The sequence below is a fragment of the Ochotona curzoniae genome, unplaced genomic scaffold, assembly GCF_017591425.1.
Source record: "Ochotona curzoniae isolate NIBS_2020 unplaced genomic scaffold, NIBS_Ocur_1.0 scaffold_3223, whole genome shotgun sequence".
NCBI lineage: Eukaryota > Metazoa > Chordata > Mammalia > Lagomorpha > Ochotonidae > Ochotona > Ochotona curzoniae.
This window is the reverse complement of record NW_024467108.1, coordinates 4,025,268-4,046,922: the sequence shown is the minus strand read 5'-3', so window position 1 is coordinate 4,046,922 and position 21,655 is coordinate 4,025,268. Positions and strand designations below refer to the sequence as shown.

The 21,655-nt window shown below is 40.9% G+C and overlaps 2 protein-coding genes across 7 annotated transcripts in view; one reads left to right on the top strand and one right to left on the bottom strand.

Annotated features, from left to right (window-relative positions):
* The window catches only part of PPME1 (protein phosphatase methylesterase 1), a 55,612-nt gene extending 35,493 nt beyond the window's left edge, over positions 1-20,119 (bottom strand). For both annotated transcript variants that reach the window (XM_040964299.1, XM_040964297.1), the window contains exon 1: positions 19,792-20,119. In XM_040964299.1, coding sequence (XP_040820233.1) covers positions 19,792-19,892 — 101 coding nt within the window. In that variant the 5' untranslated portion in view covers positions 19,893-20,119. The remainder of the gene's footprint in view (positions 1-19,791) is intronic.
* A 128-nt stretch (positions 20,120-20,247) lies between these two features.
* Positions 20,248-21,655, top strand: part of C2CD3 (C2 domain containing 3 centriole elongation regulator) — a 113,218-nt gene continuing 111,810 nt past the window's right edge. For all 5 annotated transcript variants that reach the window (XM_040964293.1, XM_040964292.1, XM_040964294.1 and 2 more), the window contains exon 1: positions 20,248-20,556. In XM_040964293.1, the coding sequence (XP_040820227.1) occupies positions 20,475-20,556 (82 nt within the window). In that variant the 5' untranslated portion in view covers positions 20,248-20,474. The remainder of the gene's footprint in view (positions 20,557-21,655) is intronic.

Here is a 21,655-nt window from a genome sequence, read left to right as displayed (position 1 = left end):
TCTTAATGCACCTACTTACGTAAAGCAATTACTTACAGACTTAAGGGAAGACATAGACACCCGCACAATTCTTGTAGGCGATCTCAACACACCTCTAACAACAATGGACCGGTCTTGGGCCCGGCGCGGTGGCGCAAGTGGTTAAAGGTCCTCACCTTGCACACCCGGGATCCCATATGGGCGCCGGTTCTAATCCCGGCAGCCCTGCTTCCCTTCCAGCTCCCTGCCTGTGGCCTGGGAAAGCAGTTGAGGACAGCCCAAAGCTTTGGGAACCTGCACCCACGTGGGAGACCCGGAAGAGGCTCCTGGCTTTGGATCGGCATAGTATCGGCCCGTTGCGCTCACTTGGGGAGTGAATCATCGGACGGAAGATCTTCCTCTCTGTCTCTCCTCTCTGTATATCCGCCTTTCCAATGAAAAAATAATAATTAAAAAAAAAAAAAACAATGGACCGGTCTACGAAACAAAAACTCAACAAAGAAACAACAGAGCTCACACAAACAATAGAACAACTGGACTTAGTAGACATATATAGAACTTTTTATCCTAAGGCCACAGACTATACATTCTTCTCAGCGGTGCATGGCACCTTCTCCAGAATCGACCACATGATAGGACATAAAGCGAATCTAAACAACTTCCAAAACATTAGTATCATACCATGTACCCTCTCAGACCACCATGGGATGAAACTGGAAATCAACAACTCAAAACTCCCCAGGAAGTATAGGCACTCTTGGAAATTGAACAATATGCTATTAAACGAACAATGGGTCAGAGAAGAAATTAAAGATGAGATCAAAAAATTTATGGAAACCAATGAAAACTCTGATACAACATTCCAAAACTTGTGGGACACCGCCAAAGCAGTGCTACGAGGTAGATTCATCGCAATCGGAGCACATGTCAAGGCCCAAGAAAGACGCCAAATACAGGAACTAACCTCACACCTCCAGGATCTGGAAAAACAGCAGCAGAAGAGTCCCACGCACAATAGGAAACAAGAAATCATCAAAACAAGGGAGGAGATAAACCAAATAGAAATCAAAAAAACTATACATAAAATCAACAAATCAAAAAGTTGGTTTTTTGAGAAAATAAACAAAATAGACACTCCACTGGCCCGATTGACCAAAAAAAAACAAGAGAAAGTGAGAATCAATAGCATTAAAGATGAAAAAGGCAACATAACAACAGACACTGCAATCATTAAGAAAATAATTAGAAATTACTACAAAGAACTGTACTCCCACAAATTTGAGGACCACCAAGAAATAGAAAAGTTCTTGGACTCCCACCACTTACCAAAACTCAGTCCGGAGGCAACTGCAGAATTAAATAAACCCATAACCGAGGTAGAGATTGAAACAGTCATCAAAGATCTCCCAACGAAAAAAAGCCCAGGCCCAGACGGCTTCACTACAGAATTCTACAAAACATTCCGAACAGAACTAACCCCAATCCTCTACAAGCTCTTCAAAACAATAGAGGAGGAAGCAACCCTCCCAAACTCATTCTATGAAGCTAACATCACCTTAATCCCAAAACCGGACAGAGAACCATCAGAGAAGGAAAACTACAGACCTATTTCTCTGATGAACATTGATGCTAAAATTCTCAACAAAATCCTAGCCAATAGAATTCAAAAAATCATCAGACAGATCATTCATCCGGATCAAGTAGGATTCATCCCTGGAATGCAGGGATGGTTCAACATTCGGAAATCCATAAATGTTATAAACCATATCCAAAAACTGCAAAACAAGAACCACATAATAGTTTCAATAGATGCAGAAAAAGCTTTCGACAAAATCCAACACCTCTTCATGCTAAAAACTCTAGCCAAAGTAGGCATAGATGGGAAAATCCACAACATAATCAAAGCAATTTATGAAAAACCCAATGCCAGTATCATACTGAATGGAGAAAAGCTAGAACCCTTCCCACTGCGATCTGGAACAAGACAAGGGTGCCCGCTATCACCACTGCTATTCAACATAGTCCTAGAGGTACTTGCAGAGGCCATAAGACAAGAAAAAGAAATCAAAGGCATACGTATAGGAAACGAAGAAGTCAAGCTTTCACTATATGCAGATGACATAATCCTATACATAGAAAAACCAGGAGACTCAATACAGAAACTGCTAGAACTTATACGAGAGTTTGGCAGAGTGGCGGGGTACAAAATTAACGAACGAAAATCAACAGCCATAGTGTACGCAAATAACACCAAGATGGAAGAAGATCTAACCAACAGGATACCATTCAAAATAGCAGAGAGAAGTATGAAGTATTTGGGAATAAATCTAACGAAAAATGTAGGAGACCTATTCGAAGAAAACTACAAACTATTTAAAAAGGAAATTGAACAAAACCTCAAAAGATGGAATAACATCCCGTGCTCCTGGATAGGCAAAATCAATATCATTAAAATGTCTATACTACCACAAGCAATATACATTTTCAATGCAATTCCAATCAAATTGCCCAAAACATTCTTCACGGAACTGGATACAATGATTCAAAAGTTCATCTGGAAACACAAAAAACCACGAATAGCTAGGACCATCCTGAAAAATAAGAAGTTAGCAGGGGGAATCACAATCCCGGACCTCTGGACATACTATAGAGCAGTGGTTATCATAACAGCCTGGTACTGGCACAAAGACAGAAAGGAAGATCAATGGAATAGAATAGAAGCACCAAAAGGGAATCCACACAAATACAGCCAATTAATCTTTGACAAAAAGACCAATGACAACTCAAGCAAGTGGGAAGGCCTCTTTAGTAAATGTTGTTGGGACAACTGGCTGATAGCCTGTAGAAACAAAAAGATAGACCCACATCTATCACCATACACCAAGATCCAATCTACATGGATAAAAGACCTAAACCTACATCCAGAAACCTTCAAACTCTTGCAAGAAAATGTAGGAAATACCCTGCAAGACCTAGGAGTAGGTTCCGACTTTCTAAGAAGGACACCAAAAGCAATAGCAGTTGAGAACAGAATAAACAAATGGGACCTCATCAAACTAAGAAGCTTCTGTACAGCAAGGGAAACAATCAACAAAGTAAAAAAGCAACCCACAGAGTGGGAGAAGATCTTTGCACACGATATAGGCGATAGGGGGCTAATTTCCAGGATATACAAAGAACTTCAAAACAACCAAAAAACCAAAACGAACAAGCCACTCAAGAAATGGGCACGGGAAATGGGCAAACATTTCACAAAGGAACAAGTCCAAATGGCAAACAAACATATGAAAAAATGTTCTAGCTCCCTAGCAATAAGGGAAATCCAAGTTAAAACATCGATGAGGTACCACCTAACACCAGCAAGATTGGCCCACATAAACAAGAACACCAACGACGCTTGCTGGCGAGGATGCGGGGAAAAGGGAACCCTACTCCACTGCTGGTGGAGCTGCAAATTGGTACAGCCTCTATGGAAATCAGTCTGGAGAACACTCAAACAACTCAAAATCTGCATACCATATGACCCAGCAATAGCACTCCTAGGAATATATCCAAAACACCTGTTTTACGACAAACCAACATGCATCCCCATGTTCATTGCAGCACAATCAGTAATTGCAAAAACATGGAAGCAACCGAAATGCCCATCAGCAGAAGATTGGATAAGAAAGCTTTGGTTCATCTACTCCATGGAATACTACTCAGCTATTAAAAAAAACAAAATGCAGTTCTTTGTGGCTAAATGGGCACAACTGGAAACTATAATGCTAAGGGAAATGAGTGAATCCCAAAAGATTAGATACCACATGTTTGCCTTGATTTAACCTGTAATTTTTGCTTGGTGGTTTGTTATTTTTTGAACCTGTCATTGATACTGTCTCAACCCAGATGTTTCGAAGAATGGAACTTGCATTATTTTTAACATATTGTTTACCCAATACTATGTCAATTAATTCCATAATGTTGTATATTGATACTGAGGCCTTGTTGGGGCTTTTAACTGACCGGATCTTTACTCTGTTAGACCTATCTTCAGACCATAGAAGGTCTCCCCAAGAGGCCACTGAACTTATCTGGACAATAAGACGCTGAACTTTATGCTAGGCATGTGTTTGCAAGCAATGAATCTCAACTGAACTTGAACTATGGTTATGCAACAAGGTGGAGGAATCCACCATGGGGGGAGGGGTATGGGAGGGGTGGGGGGAATCCCCAGCGCCTATAAAACTGTACTACATAATACAATGTAAGCAACAATAAAAAAAAAAAAAAAAGAGAAAAAAAAAAATAAAGTTTCCAGTAAAAGGAACTGGGACACTACAAAACTGTATTAATTAAGAGCATGTATACCAGTGAACCACTGCATCAAAAATGTCTCCTCTTCCCCCTTTCCCCTCGCCATTACTCTATACAATAAAAAAATCTTAAAAATACAACAAAGTGGATCCTTCCAGATAATTAAGGATAATCTCTTTGAGATTAGCTGATAAATGTTATCTCCATCTGTACATTTAATTGCACTTTGTATGTAAAATAATATTCAGAGGTTCCAGGAATTAGGACTTCAGTATCTTTGGGCTGCTGTTTTCCCACCTGCTACTGCTTTTTAAGATCTATTATTTTAGAAAAATAGAGCTACTGAATCAAACTTAATACTGCTACATTAAAAAAATCAATAAGAACAAAAAATTAAAAAAACAAAACAAAAAGATTGTTACATTAAGTATGTGTGCTAAAATATCTAGTGCAAAATCCTAAGAAATCCACTTAAACATCATAAAAACAAATGGAGGCCAAACACAATGTGAATTTATAAAAAACTAACCATGTTTTTATGGATTTTAAATGACTAATCCAAAGAAGAAATTAAGAACAAATCAACTTAATAGCTCTGAGAAGAAAAATTAATTCTTGGCAATAAAAAAAATTTATCTATTAAAAACTAAACAAACAAGGCTGAAAAAAATTGAAGACAACATAAAAAGGAATCATTCTATATGCTTTGATTTGAAGGCTTACTTGAAGACTTAATATTCCCCATACTGAAGAAATTGACAAGTTGATCCTAAAATTCATACGGAAATTCAAGGTATCTATAATTTAAATAGCTTTAAGAAAAAAGAACAAAGTTAGCGGTCTGACACATGTTCCAATTTCAAGTTACTATAAAGCTATAGGAATCAAAAGACACTGTAGCACTTACTGATATTCAGATGTATAAATCAATAGTATAAGATAAATGTTTCAAAAATAAATCCATACATTTATAGCAAACTGATATTTTGATAATAGATGCAAAATTATTCAACAGGAAAACTGCAGTGTTAAATAAGCAGTGCTGGAACAACTGGATGTCCATATGCAAAATAATGAACTTGAATCCACTGCTTATATAATACACAAAAATTAACCCATTTACATCTAACAGCTAAAGACAGAAATACAGAGAACAGCTCTTGGCCCCCTTGCAGAGGGATCTGGTACTTACAATGCCTAGGTCTTTCTATGGTTGTGGTAGAGATTGGTTTTCTCTTTCCTTCTTCTGTAAATATTTTCAGTTTTCTCTACTCTGATAAGTAAGTTAATATTAAAGTTATGGTCTTCCTAAAATTTCTTGATACTTATCTTCCCTCTTCTTTATACTTTGGTTTGTTCCTGTTTCTAAATTATTATAATTTAATGAAGTTAGGGGAAAACATGGAGATAAACACATAAATTAATTTCTATGCTACTCATTCGGGGGTAACTATTAAATCTTTGTTTTGCAAATGTGAAAACTAACACCAAGGAAGGCTATATAACTTGTCTAAAACCACAGAAAGGGTTTTACAATGAGAATCTGATTTCAGAGTCACTATTAGAATAATAGATTATCCAATCTTGAAATCATCAAAGCTGACAGTTAAACCCCAGAAATCCCTAGAACAGGTGCAATTAAATTGCCATAAGGCTAGTAATGAGAGAAGTGCAACATTGTGGAGAGCTTGAGCACCATGGGGACTGAGAAAGTCAGGATTCACAGAAGTCAAGGCTTACAAAGTGTGATGATAATTATAGAAAGGAACAGGAGGGTGAAGTGAGAAGGAAGAATCAGACCACTCTCAGGTTTTTCTGATGCCATTTAAAGGAAAAGAACACTAGTGTGTGTTTAATTTTTGAAGTTCAAACTTCTTAAATTCTCATTTACCATGTGTTTGAAAATCATAGTTCCTAATCTTAGTACTTCCCTGTGATTACTTGTTAGAATGTTAAGTCATCTCATAATTGCGCATCACAGAAACCAAAAACAGAAACAGCAGCATTTCACAGAATGTTCTGCACTACACAGAAAAGGATACTTACAGTCCAATATATGACTGCAAGCAAATAAAAGAACCTTTAATTTTGCTTAAACCCATTTTCAGAAGATTCTTAGTCCATGGAACTTCCAACATGCTGAGTCAGACCACATAAAAACACAGTTTCTTTAAAAGTGAGGATAAAGACAAACTGCTGGAGGTAAGAAAAAGTGTAATTTTACAGCTTTAGTAATCAAGAATTCTACTTTGACTAATTGTTTTTTCTAGAAAAAAATTTTTTTTGAAATTTTAGTTCTATCAGTTATTTAACATGGGAATAACATAATGACTTCTTTTTTCCAAAAACAGAGAGTATAGAGGAAACTGGACATAATACCAACTTTCCTAAAATAATCTGGGCAAAACACAGCCATGGGGACACAATTAATGAAAGGTATATGAGGCATTTTTAATAGAAGAAAATACCTACCTAGGCTTTTGATTTTTTTTTAAGGACTAGTTATAGCTGTTCAAACTTATAATCAATTAGCGTGGCCTTAGTGAGTAAACAGAATTTGTGTCAAACATTATACTGCCACAACACGAAGCAAGCAAGAGCGCTGACAAGCAAACAAGCAGGTATGGAGTCAGAGCTTAGAAAGCAACGCAGTCCTTATTTAGAAGCCATCAGCGAAGTATACACTTCAGCCATATACATTCCTTCCCTGGAGTCACCTGAATGTCATGATGATTTAGAATAAAAGAGATACTCTATAGGCAAACATTAAATATCTTTAGGGCAATTATTATAGAGTCTCTTTTCTGTCGCAACTGGCACATATAGCAACTACTTCAATTCAAATTCAATTAAAGAAACATCTGAATATGTCCTGTAGGGGAAGCCCCAGTGTGTTTCCCAGGGACTAGATTTAGCAGTCCCAACGTTCCCACTAAAATGTATTCCGTGCCTGCAAGGAGCTGATGCACACTGAAGAGGACAGTCTATGCTACAGAAACAAGCCAGGGCAGCGCGTAGATAAGCCATTAAGTCTTGCTCGGGATACACAAAAGGGTGCAACCAGGTCAGGCGAGGATTCACAAAGATACCTGATAGGAAGACTGCTACATTAAATAGCATAAAATCCCAAAGTACTCTTAACAACTGATGGCATCTCATATGTACAGGGTTTTCATCTACGGACAAGACTCTGGTACTTGCTTAGTCATTTCTACTTAATTGTGAACTTATAAATAATCTTGTTTACTTGCTTGAAAGTGATTAGCACACTGGAACTCAAACATTTATTGAGCTCACATATAGATGTAGTGGAAATCTGGCTTTTTTTCCAGCAGTTTTGAGCTGTTGGAGGTAAATGGGAGGAAGGAGCCAAACACAGTTGCTTTATAAGCAAGATTTAAAAACTGTCATTATTGACAACACAAAAATTACTGTGTGCCCTATTACATTCCTCTGATTCCATATTTTCATCATCTGCTTTTATTGAGAAAACAGGCTGTTGTGAGATATTTAAATTATGCTTGTAGGGCCCGGCGCCATGGCCTAGCCACTAAAGTCCTCACCTTGAACATGCCGGGATCCCATATGGGCACCGGTTCTAATCCCAGCAGCTCCACTTCCCATCCAGCCCCCTGCTTGTGGCCTGGGAAAGCAGTCAAGGATGGCCCAAAGCCTTGGGAACCTGCACCCATGTGGGAGATCCAGAAAGAAGTTCCTGGATCCTGGCTTCGGATCAGCATAGCATCAGTGCTGTTGCGCTCACTTGGGGAGTGAATCATCGGACGGAAGATCTTCCTCTCTGTCTCTCTTCCTCTCTGTATATCTGACTTCCCAATAAATAAATAAATCTTTAAAAAAAAATGCTTGTAAAGTGTAATTTTAAAAGTTTATGGAAAATGAGTAAAAGGAAAAGAATCATGCATGATTTCAAAAATTCCCTATACCAAAATAAAAATCATTTCATTCTGTTTTTTTTTCCCCCACAAACTTTTTGAGATACTTTTACTTACTACCTTACTGCATTTACTTCTCCTTTTCTTTCATGAATTCATAAAAACAACGGTTCACTGCTTGCTGTTCCTCTTGCTAAGATCAACTGAGGAACAACGGTTCAGGTCAGGCTTGAGGTGGAGTTATCCAGCGAACTTGCCATTAGTTCATGATGTTGTTTTTAACCAGCAGAAAGTGTAGTTCAGAATTCCCAAGAAAAAACTTTTAGAAACTTTGCACTATAAATCCATTAAGTTAGAGTACCTCTCTACTAAATGTTTTTCATTGAGTGCTGGAAAATTAAGAGTATTTTTTAAACAGATTTTGTTTTTATTAGAAAGTCAGACATACAAGGAGGAGGAGACACAGAGAGGAAGATCCTATATCCAATGATCACTCCCTTAGTGACCACAATGATTGCAACTTTGCCGATCTGAAGCCAGGAGCCAGGACCCTCCTCCAGGTCTCCCACACGGGCACAGTGTCCCAAAACCTTGGGCCGTCTTCCACTGCTTTCCCAGGCCACAAGCAGGTAGCTGGATGGGAAGCAGAGCCACTAGGATTAGAACTGACACCCATACAGGATTCCAGCACGTGCAAGGTAAGGACTTTAGCCACTAGGCTACTGCACCAGGCCCAGAAATTGCAATATTTTATTGGAACTCTATAGTTCATACTTTGTCTTCTCTGTCCTGACCCAGCCTTTGCTGCTGTGGGGGCATTTAGAAAGTGAATCAGCACAAGGAAGACTCCATTCTGCCCTTCTTGCTTTCCACTAAATAAAAAACACTACAACATGTTATCATTCTAGGTATACAAATGAAAGTATCATAATGCATGACACATTTCTATGATACAGCTTTCAATTTAAGTAATAATTCCAGACATTTAGCATCTCATTTTGTCCTCAAAAGTTTTGAGAGGCTAGTATCAACCACTTTAAAAATAAAGTCAAGGTTGTACCACTTCAACGGATAAGTAATGTAGTTTTTGGGTTATTACAAAGCAGAACAAGTATAGAAATAGTATTCATATGGTATTGCAAACTGTCCTGCGGGCAAGTGTAGTCCACCACGTACTTCGGTATGGGTCCTTGATTTGAGAATGAGTTTTATATTTTTAGATACTCTGGTTTCTCTTCAGATCGTATAAATCTTATGCCTTTTACTTTCAGTAGTTTCTGGAGGGGAGGGATACTTTTTCATTACATATAAGTATTATATGAAAATCAAATGTTTCTACAAGTATTGGTAGAGCATACATTCATTTATATACTGTCTGACTGCTTTCAGCTTGTTACATTTACTTAATGGTGCTAGCATGTAAGATATAAAGAATTATTTAAAATAAAAGGATTTTTATATTCGAAGCTGTTTTGGCAAAACAAAATTTAAAAGTATAGTAAGTTTAACACAGTAACAATGAAAATGCAATACTAAGTAGTAATGCACAAACAGAAACGATATGAGAGATTTAAGAAAGCAGGCTAGGGCCCAGCGCGGTGGCGCAGTGCTCAAGGTCCTCGCCTTGCACGCCCGGGATCCCATATGGGCACCGGTTCTATCCCGGCAGCCCCACTTCCCATTCAGCTCCCTGCCTGTGGCCCGGGAAAGCAGTTGAGGACGGCCCAAAGCTTTGGGACCCTGCATCTGCGTGGGAGACCCGGAAGAGACTCCTGGCTTCTGATCGGCATAGCATCGGCCCGTTGCGCTCACTTGGGGAGTGAATCATCGGACGGAAGATCTTCCTCTCTGTCTCTCCTCTCTATATATCCGCCTTTCCAATAAAAAAATAAATAAATAAATAATAAAAATAAATCTTTAAAAAAAAAAGAAAGCAGGCTAAAGTGGTTTAAAAGAGCTTCATGAGTTTTAAATACTTGAAATAAGACTTGAAGTGAAGAAAATAGCAGGCCTTACAAGCAAAAATACCTGACATCTGGTACAAGCAAGAACTATTTGGAAGGCTGAAGCTGCTTGGAACAGGATTATGAAAAGATTTTAACGCTGGCTTTTAACAGTACATTTCTTGCTCTGGTCCCTTACTTGGGAGAATAACCAAAGTGTAGGAATCAACTCCCTAAAATAGTCTTAGCTCTTCGAGGATAACAGACAAAATGGGAGAGAGCAGAAAACCCAAATGAATAAAATAAAGCTGCCCAAAAGTAACTGCCTATGAACATTTGCCATTACATAAACAGACTTGCCTTCAGGTTTGGATAATTGCAGGAAGAGAGATAAATGATCAAATTTTTATAAAAATAAAAATACGTTGGGGCCAGCTCTGTGGCATAGCAAGTTAAGCCTCAACCTGTAGTCCCAGCATCTCATTTAGGCACAGATTCAAGTCCCAGCAACTCCACTTCTGACCCAGCTTCCTGCTAGTGGTCTGGAAAAGCACACGAGTCCCAACTCTTTGAGTCTCAGCATGGAAGAGGATCCTGGCTCCTGACTTTGGACCAATCCAACTCCAACTGTTACGCCATTTGGGGAATGAACCAGCAGATTAAAGGTCTCTCTAACTCTGCCTTACAAATAAAAATAAAACTAAGTCACATGTGCAAAATTTTACATATATTTAAATATCAAAATTCTGTAAGTACTCCACACTTGATCTTAGCTCAAAGGTCAAGAAGAAAATCCTGTAAGTATTCATAGCAACACATTTACCTAAAAACTGTCGTGGAAATGAAGTCAAAGTTCAATTACTCTATGAAATGTTAACAGCTTTCAGCACAAATGGAGTAGCTCCTCCTAGTTATACTATCTCTATAGAACTGGTAAGCAAATACAACTGTTATAGAATGGAGCTAAACAGGCTCCAGGTTTCGGATTCTCATTCAGTAAGCAATTAAAATGCAACCAGCATGCCAAATACCAGGAAAATTCAGATATAATTTCCATCCTTAAGATGCTCACTGTCTCACAGTAATTACAAGTTAAAGGGATAAGTGTTATTTCTACAGCGAACCAGGGCCATCGATCACATGCTGCTTGCCTCCAATGTGACGATGCCTACTGCCAGACTGACTCAGATCAACAAAACCGTATGACTAACTGCAAAGGAGAGCAGCAAGAGAGACATACTTTTTTGCCTTCTTAGAGAATAAGAAATGTAACATGTAATTTTAACAGACGTCTCAAATCGAAACAGGCATTATACACTTTAAAATCCACTAGGCTGCTCAAGTCTATTATGAATTATTGATGAGTCATGAACTGCACAGTAGCAGCCCTAGTTGCCGAACATTCTCACTTCAGGAGTGCTCCAGAGGATGGTAAATACAGAAGCTTAATTGCAGCAGCCATTTAAATTGAGACACTGTTGCTTTTAGGATGTGCTCATTAGCAGTAATCTAAAGAAAATGGAAAGAAGGCGACTAGATGATTGGCCCAGCCATGGAGGTGTGGTGTGCTCAGTACCAGTCAATGAGCTTGTCATTAAAGCAGCAGACTTCAAGATCAACAACATACTGGAGCAGGCTATCAGAGCTCAACGAAGCCAAATCTTACTTCATGTCAAGAAACAAGTAAGTGTCCTTTATGTGTCAGACATTGGCTGCTCCACTTAGCATGGCCTGAGAAAACAGAGAAAGATGGCTGAAGTCCTTGAGCCCCAGCACCTACCTGAGAGACCTGGAAGAAGCTCCTGGCTCCCAGGTTAGGTGCAGCCCAGCTCTGGCCATTTCAACCATTTGCAGTGAGCCAACTGATAGAAGAACCCTCTTTTATGTAAGAACAAACCAATCTGCAAAACAAAACTTTCCTCTCAAAAGAAACTATCCATAACTTGAAGGAAAAAGTTTTTTCCTGTTTTTTTGAAATCTGATATTAGGAAACGTATTGAAAAATCATTAAGCTAAAAAAAAAACAACAACAACAAAGCTGAAACAAATCACCCAAATTTTAGCAACACTAAGAAGAAATAGAAGACTTGCGAGCAATTAACAATGGAAGATAGATCTTTACTGGTAAGTTAGCAAGTTACCACGCATCAAAGGATTGAGACCTGGCCTTAAGGGTGGGGTGAGTAGGGCGAATGGGTGTGTGGGTGGCCAGAGGAGTAGAGATCACTTCCTGAATTTGTGCATGGAAACTAGGGAATTTAACCAGTTCCAGTGAAAGCAGTCCCTGGGAGACAACAGTGATAGCAACTTATTGGGTTCCATGTTTCAGACTATAGAACCACGGCCAAAGTTCTTTCAGTTTAAAAAAAAAAAAGTAAAAATTCCCAAAAAGAAAGCTACCATGTTTCTTTAAGGTTCAGCACTGAACCCAGCAAGATGGCTCAAATGGTAAATCTTCAACTTACAAGCACTGGGATCCCAAGGCGGCACTGGTTTCTGTCCTAGCTGCTCTACTTCCCACACAACTCTATGCTCGTTGCCTGGGAAAGAAGTGGAAGATGGTCTAAGACTAGGGACCCTGCATGTACGTCCTGGCTTTGGATTGGCTCAGCTCTGGCCGTTGCGGCAATTTAAAAAGTGAACCAGGGGATGGAAGATGTTTGTCTCCCTCTCTCTGTAAATCTGATCTGCCTTTGCATCATAACAACGTAATCCCAACAAAAATTTCTATCACAGTTGTTTTCTGGCACTGTTCTAGCTAATAATGAATTTATGTATTGTGTGTGTGTGTGTGTGTGCGCGCGTGTGCATTTCAATAATCAATTTTACCAATCACATCTTTTAAAAAATTTTATTATATAATTCCATAGGCAGTAACTTTATTCTTAAGAATATAAAAATAAGAGGAACCAGAATGTTTTCAAAAGAATGAAATAACCTATGCTGGCCCAGAGTGGTGGCACCAACATCCCAGGAATGAACTAGTGAATGAAAGACCTTCTCTTTAGATATAATCTTCCTATTAAACAAAAAGATAAATCTTAAAAAAAAATTACCTCCAAAGACATAATAGGGCCCAGCATGGTAGCCTAATGGTTAAAGTCCTCGCCTTGTATGTGCCAGAATCCCATATGGCCACCAGTTTGTGTCATAGCTGCGCCACTTCCCTCCCTTGCTTGTGACCTGAGAAGACAGTAGAGGATGGCCCAGTACCTTACAATCCGCACTTGCATGGCAGACCCAGAAGAAGCTCCTGGCTCCTGGCTTCGGATTGGCTCAGCTCTAGCTGTTACAGCTACTTAGGGAGTAAACCAGTGGTTGGAAGATCTTTCTGTCTCTCCTCTCTGTAAAAATTTACCTTTCTAATAAAAATGAGCAAATCTTTAAAAGAAAACATAGTAATAAAAGACAAACTCAACAAAACTGTAGTAGGAGCACATTACTAAGTATGATGAAAAAGCAACCTCCAGAAACAGTCCTCACTATGCGAAAATTCGGCCTCTTATAAAGATGCAAATTTAATCAGTGAGGAAAACAATTTCTTAAAAAACCGCTTAAATAGTGTTAAAACAACTGAATAACCTACTGAACTCGTGGATTTGTTACTCACTTGTACATCAAGAACAACTTCAAATGAACACACAAAAAAGGAAACCTAATATGGATTCCTTATTAATACCACATTCTACACAGATAAACAAAACTTCTGCCCATGCAAAAACATTAATAAGTATTTGATACTGGGAAAAGTATTTTTAACATGAATAAGGAGAAATATCCATAATAAACAAATTTTCTTAACATTAAGAAACTTTCTTAAAATAGTATTGAGAACTTTCTTAAAAAGTTAATCAACTTAGATATGATGCAGCAATTCCTTTCTTATACATCTAAGGGAAATGCAACATACTTCCGCACAAACATCTGCATGTGAATGTTCACAGCAACATTGTTCATGATAGCAAGAAAAAAGGAAACAATCCAAGTGCCCATCAATTGTGCCATGAGTAAATAAAAAGTAAATAAAACACAGTACTTCCATGCAACAGAATATATTGAGCCTTAAAAAGGAGTGAAGTAGTGACATGTGCCACAATAAAGATAAACCACGAAAACAACAGGAAGTGAAAAATGTAAGCTGCAAAAGATCATACATTAATGATATCACTTAATATGAAGGGTCCAGAATAGGCAAATCCACACCCAGAGACAGTGGTTGCCAGGCACTGCGGGACAGTGATCGCTATGCGTAAGGAGTAAATATCATGAAAGTATTTTAGAAGTAGCAGTGATGACTATGCAACCTGGAGAACACACTAAAATTCACTGAACTGTAGATTTTAAAAAATGATTTCTTTGACATGTGAAGTATACATTGTTTTTAAAATGGAAAAATAACACTGTGACTTGATTTTTTTTAAATAACTGGACATATCACTTTACTTTGCTCTTTATTATCCTGTATGAATACCACATTAGAATCTTCCTAAGAGGCTAGATATCCATAATAAGTAAGAAGTTGGACAAGAGACTACCCAATCAGATACAAATATTCAGTTTAGGGGTGGGGAAGATTGATACTATAAAGGAAATTGAGAGAGAGCTTCTACTTCACAAGTTACTCTTAGTTTATGGTCACCTACTGCTCCTCAAGAGTTTAAGCGACAAGAACCATAGTGTTTTCACATAATATTTCATTCTCCAAGAAGTTCTCCTTAATCAGTTGTCTTCACTGAGACTATGAGAGGCTAAATGACTTGACAAAAACGAGCTGGGCCTCAAATCCTATCCTATAAACTCAAAACAAGACAAAACAAGCAGAACTGACCCAAAAACTTGAAGTTCTGGTTTGAAGGCTTCCATCTGAAAAATTACTCATCCTGTGATCTTAGGCAGGTCAAATGAACATGTAAACATTTTCATTTATCAGAATATTAACCCTTGCCCTATGTACTCAGAGAATACAAAAAGGTACCATCATATATATGTCAGATAAACTACTATAGAAATGTAAGAGGTAATTATAGAAAAGCAACACTATTGATAAGCCAAAATTTGTTGAATAACAAATGAGTCTTAATATTTTATAGTTTCAGGACTAGTGCCTTGGCAGAATAAACTCAATCTCCTCCCTCCATGCACCAGCATTCCATAAGGGCACCAGTTCGTGTCCTGGCTGTTCTACTTCCCATCCAGCTCCCTGCCTATGACCTGGGAAAACAGCAGAAGACCGATCGGCATGGGAGACCCATGCTCCCGGCTTCAGATGGGCCTAGTTCTGGGCTCTACAGCCATTTGAAGGGTGGACTAGAGATGGAACAACTCTGTCTCATCTTCTCTGTAACTGTCTTTAAATTGAAAATAGAATGTATATATCTTTTCCTTCAAAGATTTGTTCTTATTGGAAAAGCAGGATCAAATTTACAAAGAGGAAAGAGAAAGCGCTTCCATCTCCTAGTTCACTCCCAAAAAGGCTTCAATGGCCAGAGCTGAGCCAATTCAAAGTCAAGACATTCTTCTAAGCCTCCCATGGAGGTGTAGGATCCCAAGTTCTTGGCCATCCTCCACTGTTTTCCCAGGCCATAAGCATGGAGTTAGGTGGGAACTGGAGCAGCTGGGACAGGAACCAGTGCCTATATGGAAATCCAATGCTTGCAAGGTGAGGATATAGCCAATTGAGCCATTTCACCAGACTCAATAAAATAAATCTTAAAAAAACATTCTGGGGCCCAGCGCGGTGGCGCAAGTGGTTAAAGGTCCTCACCTTGCACACCCGGGATCCCATATGGGCGCCGGTTCTAATCCCGGCAGCCCCGCTTCCCTTCCAGCTCCCTGCCTGTGGCCTGGGAAAGCAGTCGAGGACGGCCCAAAGCTTTGGGAACCTGCACCCGCGTGGGAGACCCGGAAGAGGCTCCTGGCTTTGGATCGGCATAGTATCGGCCCATTGCGGCTCACTTGGGGAGTGAATCATCGGATGGAAGATCTTCCTCTCTGTCTCTCCTCTCTGTATATCCGCCTTTCCAATGAAAAAATAATAAAAATAAATCTTTAAAAAAAAAAAAGCATTCTGTAGTCTATCAGTAACAGCATGCTCTAAAACAGTGATTTTCACAAGATACTTAAACTCCTCTGAAGCAAATCACATGTACAAAGCTGACAGAAACCCCAAATTCACTTTTATCAGAATACATCCAAAAGCTTTTCAGAAGTTCAGATCCACTATATTTATCATCATCTACTGACATTTATTAGGGAACTATGATACCAGGATTTCACACCATACGTAAGTGTTGGAATACAAAACAATCGATTCTAGAGACTACACCTAGATTGAATTCTGGTACTGCCACTTACCTTTAATGAGACACAGAATTTCCTTATCTATAAATATGAGGAAATATCTACCTTGTAGAGTTGTAGGTTGATTAAATAAATAAATGAACATAAATAAAATTACTACCACAAATGCCTGGAACAGAGGACTTGAAAAAACATAAGCAATCGCTATTATTATATTATTTATCCTCTATTACAGTCTCAATTCTTCAGAATTACTAAATCCAATCCAAAGAGATAAATTATGGAAACACAAGAAAAATTGTAAAATCAACATGCACTCTGAATATATATCCACATTTTAGTAAGGTTTAGTGAAATTGAAGTCCAGGGGATGTTAAATAGTTGAAAGAATATCAAAGGAACAGGCTGGACTACAGAGTTAAGTAAGATGGAAGAGCAGAAGAGAGGGAATAGAAAAAGAAGCATACATGGAAAAATAAAAAAGATGCTTTAAAATAGGTGAAGTCAGAGGCTCAGTGCGGTAACCTAGCAAACGAATCCTCACCTTTCACATGCCAGGACCCCATATGGGCTACTGTTCTAATCCCGGCAGCCCCACTTCCCTTCCAGCTCCCTGCTTGTGGCCTGGGAAAGCAGTTGAGGACTGCCCAAAGTCTTGGGACCCTGCACCACTTGGGAGACCCGGAAGAGGCTCTTGGCTCCTGACTTCAGGCTCGCTCAGCTCCGGCCATTGCAGCCGCTTGGGGAGTGAATCATCAGACAGAAGATCTTCCTCTCTGTTTCTTCCTCTCTATATATCTGCCTTTCCAATAAAAATAAATAAATCTTTAAAAAAAAAAAAAAAGGTGAAGTCAGGCTTCTTAAACAGCACTGATGAAGGAAACGGACTACACAAAGGAATAAGACATACAACTCAAACCAAGGAGGACTCCCAGGATGACAACTGTGAATGCAAACACCAGTCTCACAGTCAAGAGATCTTAGTCCAAGTCCTTGGTTGTCCTGCTACTACATTTCTAAGGCATAGTTAATACCAGGAAGATTTGAATCTGTTTATTTTTTTAATTTGCTTTTATTTATTTGAAAGACAGTTACAGAGAGTAAGGAAAAGAGAATCTTCCATCCAGGTGGTTCACTCTCTGAATGGCCAAAACAGCCAGGTGCCAAGAACTCCTTCCAGGTGTCCCAAGTTGGTGCCGACTGCTGCTCTCCCAGGTGCATTTAGTAGGGAGCAGGCCAGGAAGTAGAACAGCCAGGACTCAAACTGGTGCCCTTATGAGACATCAGCTCACAGGGAATAGCTTAACTTACTATGCCACATCAGTAGTGCAAGTTTCCTCATTCATTCAGAAAATACTTTCCCTTAAAAAATACAGAATACTGGGCCCGGCGCGGTGGCGCAAGTGGTTAAAGGTCCTCGCCTAGCACGCCCGGGATCCCATATGGGCGCCGGTTCTAATCCCGGCAGCCCCGCTTCCCTTCCAGCTCCCTGCCTGTGGCCTGGGAAGGCAGTCGAGGACAGCCCAAAGCTTTGGGACCCTGCACCCGCGTGGGAGACCCGGAAGAGGCTCCTGGCTTCGGATCGGCATAGTATCGGCCCGTTGCGCTCACTTGGGGAGTGAATCATCGGACGGAAGATCTTCCTCTCTGTCTCTCCTCTCTCTGTATATCCGCCTTTCCAATGAAAAAATAATAAAAATAAATCTTAAAAAAAAAAAAAAAAAAAAAAAAAATACAGAATACTCTGAGTCTCAACTTCCTAAAGATTACAGTGGAATGGTGAGGTCAATCCTTTCTAAACTTTCTTCCAGCTTTATAATTCCAGGATCAAATATCCTATGAATACAGTATCACTAACTTGAGGTTTTACATGAGGCCCACATATGTACCAAATAAAGAAGCAGAAAAAAATACTGGAAAATAAGGTACTGAAGGGTCACATAAAAGTTCTCAGCATACGCTTTTATATTATGATTAAGAAGCAAAAAGATCTTTCTTTTCCAGGATAGACAATTAACCTAGATCAAGAAGACTGAAGATCTAACAACCACACAGGCTTCTAATCAACAAGCCACCATTTTCTCTTGGCATTCTAACCCCAGCTCTTCATCTTTAGAAAACCTGTTCTGACAAACTGAGAAGCCAAATTCTAATTAAACCTTCCTGCAACATGTATGCTTAATAAGACGTACTTTTACATCTGCATAGAAAAATGCTGATGGAAAGTCAGCAACTAGGATACATATCAACAATAAAAGTTACATTAACTTTACAACCCAGGTAAATTCTCCCAAATAATCTATTCTAGGTCAGTTTCCAGAATATTTTCAACCATGCTTTGAGAGCCAAAATAATCTTCATCTTCCTTTAGATGTAGTGTTCCACCCCTCTTTCTATCGTGCGCCCATCAACTCTTTTTCTGTCAGTTTCCTCACTTTTGCACCATCACAGAAGCCTCGCTGTCAGGCCAGGGTCAGAGGCGAGGTCTCCACCTCAGCTTACTCTGGTTTTTCCAACCATTCTCACAGCCCCTTCTACCCTAAATGGTTCTGTTATTCTTACGATCTGTTTTCACACAACTGCATATCCTACCCTCAACTCCTTTTCGATCGACTTCAACATATTATCTTTAGAACCTCAAGTTTCTCTAATCTCTTTTCAAGAATATCTGCGAACTCCCATCTAGGATCCCAAACACAACACATTCACCACTGCCTCCGGTTCTACTAGCAAATTCTCTCTTCACTACCAGCAATCCTCTCATTCCTATCTGATACAAATACCAAATGTCTACTCCATTCTGCTTTCCAGAAACTACTCTTGCGATGGTTCCGCCTTCCTGCCTGAGTTCTCCACCATTCCTTAGGCCTATTCCTCAGCCTCCTGAGACCTAAGTCACCTCCTCAATCTGTCTCTTACACCTCCGGGAACGCTCTAGAACCTTCTGTTCCCTACTGCTGCTCCCCTCACTGTGTCCTCCTCCCCTACTTTTCTATTTAATTCCCACAGTCTTCCCACTCGTGCCAAACCTTTCCTTAGCTGTGCCCCTCCCAATTCCCTTCAACTTTTCTTTCAGTCCTATTCCCCTTAACGCCCCCATGCAACCCGGCAGACGACCCCCACCTCCGTCGTCATTCTCCATCCCTTAAATTCTGCTCTCAGCTTCCCCAAGCTTTGCCTGATCCCCTTCTCTCTTCCACCATATTATGTGTCGTCCTCTAATTCCCATGGACCAAGGCACCTCCCCTAAGGACCCACAGCTGCCTCCTACTCCACCTAAACGTGATCAAGCCTCCGCCGACACCTGCTGTCCTCTCAGAAGCTGCATTTCCTAAAGAACGGGGCCTGGCCTTCAGGAAACAGGGGTGTGGGTCACGTACCCCATCCGCATCTTGGCTCCGCTCTGACTGCCCCCGCCGCCCGGGAGCGGAGGGCGAGAAGGCAGACGGCCGAGGTGCATGCTCTTCTCCAGCGCCGACATCAAGGCGAGGTGGCAGGCCAAGAGGAGTCGCAGCTGCGTCCCACGCGAAGGGCGGCCCAACCGGTCCCCACTCGCTGCCCTAACGATGTCCAGCCGCCCCGGACAGCACCCAGCCGCCGGCTGCGCCGCCTCTGCCGCCCCTCCGGCGCTGGACGCTCCACCCCCTCGCTTCGAGCTTCACCGGAAGTGCGTAACAGCCCGCCCACAAAGGCAGCCGGGTAACGGAGTCTACGTTAGCGCCGAGTAGAGGGACGGTCCTCCCAGGGAAACGGAGCGCTTCCCAAGGCAATGCACGCCGGGCAATGTCGTCTTCGCAGGGCGTGTCGCTTTGCGTTTGCGCAGCTGGAGGTACCTCTGTCCAACCCCGCCGAGGTTAGTGTAGCAAAGCATCCTGGGTGTTGTAGTCTATTGACGGGAAGGAGTCCTGGCGCCGTGCCATCTCCAGGCTTTCCGGAGACTGTTGAAGGAAGAACTGCGGCTTCCTGCCTCCCAGGCTGCCCAGCGCTGCCCGTTGCTTGGGAACACAGGAGTCGTGTAAGGGATGGCGGGAGGATACGGCTTGGGTGCTGACACCGGGACTGAATGGGTGAAGAAACACTCAGGCTCGTCATGAAACAACGAAAAGGCCTGAGCCCCGGGGGCGGTCGTGCGCGCAAAAAGAGAGGTAACATGAGCTGTCAACAGTTGGGGAGCGCGATCTGGGGTGGGCGTCCTAGAGCGCAGAGTGTAAAGGATTCGGGGAAACCCCCACACCTACGGGTGTAAGATGGGGGTCGGAGGGAATAGGAACCTGGAAGGTTAGAAGGGAGAGCCCGCCGAAGAGTGTAAAGGAACACAGATGTTCGGAGAAGAAGAGGCAGTGCAGCAGAGTGAGGGCTGGAAAGGGAAGAACAGAAATCCCCACCTTTGCACACAAAGGTGAACGCGTATCTGTGTGTGCATCTTTGGAAGTCCACAGAGAGCTCGAAAAAGTTGGAGTTGAAAGTGTGCTACTGATCCTAGTGCCTAATGAACCTCATTCATACACTCAAGGGCTAACACGAAGTAGGACGCAGGCAGTGTTGATGGAACAATGAAGTAGGAGTTTGGGAAAGGAGCTGTGGTAGAATTAGAGGATCTCGTAAAGGATCTGCAGGGTGAACAGAGGGCATAAGCCAGAGGACCTCATCAGGGTAGTGACCAGGCTTGGGGAAGAATAGAGAATGTTGACTGCTTTGAGAGTTATGCCAGGAGCCTAGAGCCCATCAGGAAGCTGCAGCTTGAATCTGTACAAGGCTACCCTTGAGCAATATAAAAAGGACATTGGGTGACCCTGACTTCTTACATTACAAGCACTTTAAGAAGGAAGGTGATACTAGGCAATGGAGTTGAGGATTGAAGCCACAAGCTGGGAATGATGACATTTGATCACAAGTCAGAGTAGAAATCATGATGAAGAATGGCCTACTTGCTATACCGTGTGCGTTTGTTGTCATGTGCATACCTGTATATAAGTTTTATAATGGAACTATTAAAAATATAGGAGGGTTGTGGTTTTGGCACCATAATAGGACCCTGCTTGAATCGAGCCCCTGATTCCGAGTGCCTAGTTCAAGTTCTAGATCCTCTGCTTCTGATCTAGCTTCCGGTCAGTAGGCACCCCAAGAAGCAGCCAGTGGTGGCTGCGGGAGCTGGGTCCCTTGTGGGGGAGATTGTGGTACAGTTGGGCTCCTAGATAGGACCAACAGGTAGAAGGTCTCTATCTCCTTTGCTTGTTCCATTTC